The sequence below is a fragment of the Canis aureus genome, chromosome X (genome assembly GCF_053574225.1).
Source record: "Canis aureus isolate CA01 chromosome X, VMU_Caureus_v.1.0, whole genome shotgun sequence".
Taxonomy (NCBI): Eukaryota; Metazoa; Chordata; class Mammalia; order Carnivora; family Canidae; genus Canis; species Canis aureus.
This window is the reverse complement of record NC_135649.1, coordinates 61,826,538-61,832,537: the sequence shown is the minus strand read 5'-3', so window position 1 is coordinate 61,832,537 and position 6,000 is coordinate 61,826,538. Positions and strand designations below refer to the sequence as shown.

At 41.5% G+C, this 6,000-nt stretch overlaps 1 protein-coding gene across 4 annotated transcripts in view; it reads right to left on the bottom strand.

The window, feature by feature from the left end:
* Positions 1-271: 271 nt before the first annotated feature.
* The window catches only part of HMGN5 (high mobility group nucleosome binding domain 5), a 29,967-nt gene continuing 24,238 nt past the window's right edge, over positions 272-6,000 (bottom strand). For all 4 annotated transcript variants that reach the window (XM_077887897.1, XM_077887894.1, XM_077887895.1 and 1 more), the window contains one exon: positions 272-1,088. In XM_077887897.1, coding sequence (XP_077744023.1) covers positions 390-1,088 — 699 coding nt within the window. In that variant the 3' untranslated portion in view covers positions 272-389. The remainder of the gene's footprint in view (positions 1,089-6,000) is intronic.

Genomic DNA, 6,000 nt, shown 5'->3' with positions numbered 1-6,000 from the left:
ATGATCACAAAATGTATAAAGGTTTCATGTTAGCTACTTTGTGACTAATAATCAGTATGAAGGTGTTCTGAAATTAAACTGATTTTTTTTAAGATTTTATTTATTTATGATAGTCACAGAGAGAGAGAGAGAGAGGCAGAGACATAGGCAGAGGGAGAAGCAGGCTCCATGCACCGGGAGCCTGACGTGGGATTCGATCCCGCGTCTCCAGGATCGCGCCCTGGGCCAAAGGCAGGTGCCAAACCGCTGCGCCACCCAGGGATCCCTGAAATTAAACTGATGTTAAAGAAAAGCTGTGTTTATAAAATATTTGATAAAAATATTCATCTCTATTAACATTACAACATGGAGGCATATATTACCAAATTATGAAACTATATAGGGCAGCTTTAAACAGTACTCTGGGATTCTTCTTTTTCATCTTTTTTGACCTCTTCTTTTTCAGCTACTTCTTTTCCCACTTCAGCTTTCTTGTTTTCCTTTCCATTTCTTCCATCTTTCCCATCTCCATTTCCATTTTCTTCTGCTCCATCTTCCTCTTTCTCTTTTCCACCTTTCTTATTTCCAACCTCTTCTTTATTTCCACGTTTCTCCTCTTTTCCATCTTTATCCACTCTTCCATCTTCATTCTCTTTTCTATCATCTCCCTGTTTTTTTTCTCCTGTGTCTTTTTCATTTTCAAATTCTTTGACATCTTCTCCTTTCCCTTTTCCATCTTCACCCTCTTTTTCATCTCCTTTCTTTTTTTCTTTTTCTTCTTCCTCTTTGCTATTTGCTCCTTTCCCCTTTCCCTCTTCAACCTTTTTTTCATCTCCTTTCTCTTTTTTCTCTTCTTCTTTTCTATCTCCTTTTCCTTTTCCATCTTCATCCTTTTTTCTATCTCCTTTTCCTTTTTTATCGTTGTTCTCTTTCTCATCTTCTCTATTCTCTGTTCTCTTTTTTTGGTCTTCTACATATCCTTCCTGATCTTTTCCCTCAGAAGATGAAAAAGCTGTTGCCACTGCTTCCTTCATTTCTATTCCCTCTTCTTCAACATCTTCATTTTTTTCTTCTTTCATTTCCTCAAGTAATTTTTCAGGAGTTTGTGGCTATATGTATAGAGAAAATTAAAAAAGATTATATTTGAAATTTTGGAACTAGTTTTCTTAAGTATTTAGACACAATTATGCCTATTTTATAAAAAGAATGATACTTCATTTACAAGAAATTAATTTTCCTGTGAAAAACACCTCCTAAATATCATAACATAGGGAAAACATTCTAGGAAATAGAAGTAACTAAAATATTTCCACAGAAACATGTACAAATAAATATTTGGAATTATAAATTCAGGAAAATATATACAGAATTTTTATTACAGATATGGGAAACAATAAACACAGAAAAGTGACATATTCTTTATCAGCGATTCTCAATGAGTAAACAAAATGCAGTCCTTGAGGAAATAATATTTCATTTCTATAATAGTGAGATTTAGGTTTTCTTTGAAAACAATTACTTGAAAAGCATTTTATCAAGTAGACTGTAGGGGGAGAGGTAAGATGGCAGTGTACAAGGAAGATCTTAGATTTTCCTTGTCCCTCAACCTAGAAAACTAACAAATAATTCTGAACACCCAAGAAATCTGCATGAGGAGTTATAAAATAAATTGCACAAATAGAAGCAGAGAAGAGTCCAAATCAAGAAAGTCAGATGTGAGGAGTAGGGGCAAGATGGCGGAAGAGTAGGGTCTCCAAATCACCTGTCTCCACCAAATTACCTAGAAAACCTTCAAATTATCCTGAAAATCTATGAATTCGGCCTGAGAATTAAAGAGAGAACACCTAGAATGCTACAGTGAGAAGAGTTCGCGCTTCTATCAAGGTTAAGAAGACGGGAAAAAAGAAATAAAGAAACAAAAGGCATCCAAGGGGGAGGGGCCCCACGAGGAGCCGGGCTGAGGCCGGGGGAGTGTCCCCAGGACAGGAGAGCCCCGTCCCGGAGAAGCAGGAGCTGCACTAACCTTCCCGGGTGAAAAGGGGCTCGCGGGGAGTTGGAGCAGGACCCCAGGAGGGCGGGGATGCCCTCGGGTTCCCTGGGACAGTAACAGAGCAACTGCGCGCCCAGGAGAGTGCGCCGAGCTTCCTAAGGGCTGCAGCACGCACAGCGGGACCCGGAGCAGCTCAGAGGGGCTCGGGGGGGCTCCGCGGAGGGGGCTGCGGGGCGGGAGCAGCTCGGAGGGGCTCCGGCAGAGGAAGAGGGTCTGTGCAGAGGGGGCAGCGCGGTTCCAGGAGCAGCTCTGAGGGGTTTGGGGGGTGGCTCCGCGGAGCCGGGAGCGTGAATCCAACAGCGCAGGCCCCGGAGCACAGGGCGCCGGGACACAGCCCAGGATCCGGCCTCCCCCTGGGACAGGCAGAGGCCGGGAGGGCCCAGGACAGCAAGGACGCTCCTACCCCGAGCTGAGCAGATCAGCAGCCCCACCCCGGAGCCTCCAGGCCCTGCAGACAGAGAGCTCTGGAGTTCCTGCCGGAGCTGAATCCAGGTTTCCAGAGCTGGCCCCGCCACTGGGGCTGTTGCTCCTGGGGCCTCACGGGGTAAAAAACCCCCACTGAGCCCTGCACCAAGCAGGGGACAGAGCAGCTCCCCCAAGTGCTAACACCTGAAAATCAGCACAACAGGCCCCTCCCCCAGAAGACCAGCTAGACGGACAATTTCCAGAGGAAGCCAAGGAACTTAAAGTACAAAGAATCAGAAGATACTCGCCCATGGTTCTTTTTTTCTTTCTTTTTTTTTTTTGTTGTTGTTTTGTTTTGTTTTGTTTTGTTTTGCTTTTTGATTTGTTTCCTTCCCTCACCCCCTTTTTTTCCTTTCTTTTTTTTCTTTTGCTTTTTCTTCTACTTTTTCGTTTTTTTCTTCCTTTTTTTTCCTCTTTCTCTTTTCTTTCCTTCTTTCTCTCCTCTCTTTTTGTCCTTTTCCCAATACAACTTGCTTTTGGCCACTCTGCACTGAGCAAAATGACTAGAAGGAAAACCTCACCTCAAAAGAAAGAATCAGAAACAGTCCTCTCTCCCACAGAGTTACAAAATCTGGATTACAATTCAATGTCAGAAAGCCAATTCAGAAGCACTATGATATAGCTCCTGGTGGCTCTAGAAAAAAGCATAAAGGACTCGAGAGACTTCATGACTGCAGAATTTAGAGCTAATCAGGCAGAAATTAAAAATCAATTGAATGAGATGCAATCCAAACTAGAAGTCCTAACGACAGAGGTTAACGAGGTGGAAGAACGAGTGAGTGACATAGAAGACAAGTTGATAGCAAAGACAGAAACTGAGGAGAAAAGAGACAAACAATTAAAAGACCATGAAGATAGATTAAGGGAAATAAACGACAGCCTGAGGAAGAAAAACTTACGTTTAATTGGTGTTCCCGAGGGCACTAAAAGGGACAGACGGCCAGAATATGTATTTGAACAAATTCTAGCTGAAAACTTTCCTAATCTGGGAAGGGAAACAGGCATTCAGATCCAGGAAATAGAGAGACCCCCCCCCCTAAAATCAATAAAAACCGTTCAACACCTCGACATTTAATAGTGAAGCTTGCAAATTCCAAAGATAAAGAGAAGATCCTTAAAGCAGCAAGAGACAAGAAATCCCTGACTTTTATGGGGAGGAGTATTAGGGTAACAGCAGACCTCTCCACAGAGACCTGGCAGGCCAGAAAGGGCTGGCAGGATTTATTCAGGGTCCTAAATGAGAAGAACATGCAACCAAGAATACTTTATCCAGCAAGGCTCTCATTCAAAATGGAAGGAGAGATAAAGAGCTTCCAAGACAGGCAGGAACTGAAAGAATATGTGACCTCCAAACCAGCTCTGCAAGAAATTTTAAGGGGGACTCTAAAAATTCCCTTTTAAGAAGAAGTTCAGTGCAACAATCCACAAAAACAAGGACTGAATAGATATCATGATGACACTAAACTCATATCTCTCAATAGTAACTCTGAATGTGAACGGGCTTAATGACCCCATCAAAAGGTGCAGGGTTTCAGACTGGATAAAAAAGCAGGACCCATCTATTTGCTGTCTACAAGAGACTCATTTTAGACAGAAGGACACCTACAGCCTGAAAATAAAAGGTTGGAGAACCATTTACCATTCGAATGGTCCTCAAAAGAAAGCAGGGGTAGCCATCCTTATATGAGAAAAACTAAAATTTACCCCGAAGACTGTAGTGAGAGATGAAGAGGGACACTATATCATACTTAAAGGATCTATCCAACAAGAGGACATAACAATCCTCAATATATATGCCCCGAATGTGGGAGCTGCCAAATATATAAATCAATTATTAACCAAAGTGAAGTAATACTTAGATAATAATACACTTATACTTGGTGACTTCAATCTAGCTCTTTCTATACTCGATAGGTCTTCTAAGCACAACATCTCCAAAGAAATGAGAGCTTTAAATGATACACTGGACCAGATGGATTTCACAGATATCTACAGAACTTTACATCCAAACTCAACTGAATACACATTCTTCTCAAGTGCACATGGAACTTTCTCCAGAATAGACCACATACTGGGTCAAAAATCGGGCCTGAACTGGTACCAAAAGATTGGGATCATCCCCTGCATATTCTCAGACCATAATGCCTTGAAATGAGAACTAAATCACAACAAGAAGTTTGGAAGGACCTCAAACACATGGAGGTTAAGGACCATCCTGCTAAAAGATAAAAGGGTCAACCAGGAAATTAAGGAAGAATTAAAAAGATTCATGGAAACTAATGAGAATGAAGATACAACCAGTCAAAATCTTTGGGATGCAGCAAAAGCAGTCCTAAGGGGGAAATACATCGCAATACAAGCATCCATCCAAAAACTGGAAAGAACTCAAATACAAAGCTAACCTTACACATAAAGGAGCTAGAGAAAAAACAGCAAATAGATCCTACACCCAGGAGAAGAAGAGAGTTAATAAAGATTCGAGCAGAACTCAACGAAATCGAGACCAGAAGAACTGTGGAACAGATCAACAGAACCAGGAGTTGGTTCTTTGAAAGAATTAATAAGATAGATAAACCATTAGCCAGCCTTATTAAAAAGAAGAGAGAGAAGACTCAAATTAATAAAATCATGAATGAGAAAGGAGAGATCACTACCAACACCAAGGAAGTACAAACGATTTTAAAAACATATTATGAACAGCTATATGCTAATAAATTAGGCAATCTAGAAGAAATGGACGCATTCCTGGAAAACAACAAACTGCCAAAACTGGAACAGGAAGAAAGAGAAAACCTGAACAGGCCAATAACCAGGGAGGAAATTGAAGCAGTCATCAAAAACCTCCCAAGACACAAGAGTCCAGGGTCAGATTGCTTCCCAGGGGAATTTTATCAAACGTTTAAAGAAGAAACCATACCTATTCTCCTAAAGCTGTTTGGAAAGATAGAAAGAGATGGAGTACTTCCAAATTCGTTCTATGAGGCCAGCATCACCTTAATTCCAAAACCAGACAAAGACCCCACCAAAAAGGAGAATTACAGACCAATATCCCTGATGAACATGGATGCAAAAATTCTCAACAAGATACTGGCCAATAGGATCCAGCAGTACATCAAGAAAATTATTCACCGTGACCAAGTAGGATTTATCCCCGGGACACAAGGCTGGTTCAACACCCGTAAAACAATCAATGTGATTCATCATATCAGCAAGAGAAAAACCAAGAACAATATGATCCTCTCATTAGATGCAGAGAAAGCATTTGACAAAATACAGCATCCATTCCTGATCAAAACTCTTCAGAGTGTAGGGATAGAGGGAACATTCCTCAACATCTTAAAAGCCATCTACGAAGTGCACACAGCAAATATCATTCTCAATGGGGAAGCACTGGGAGCCTTTCTCCTAAGATCAGGAACAAGACAGGGATGTCCACTCTCACCACTGCTATTCAACATAGTACTGGAAGTCCTAGCCTCAGCAATCAGACAACAAAAAGACATTAA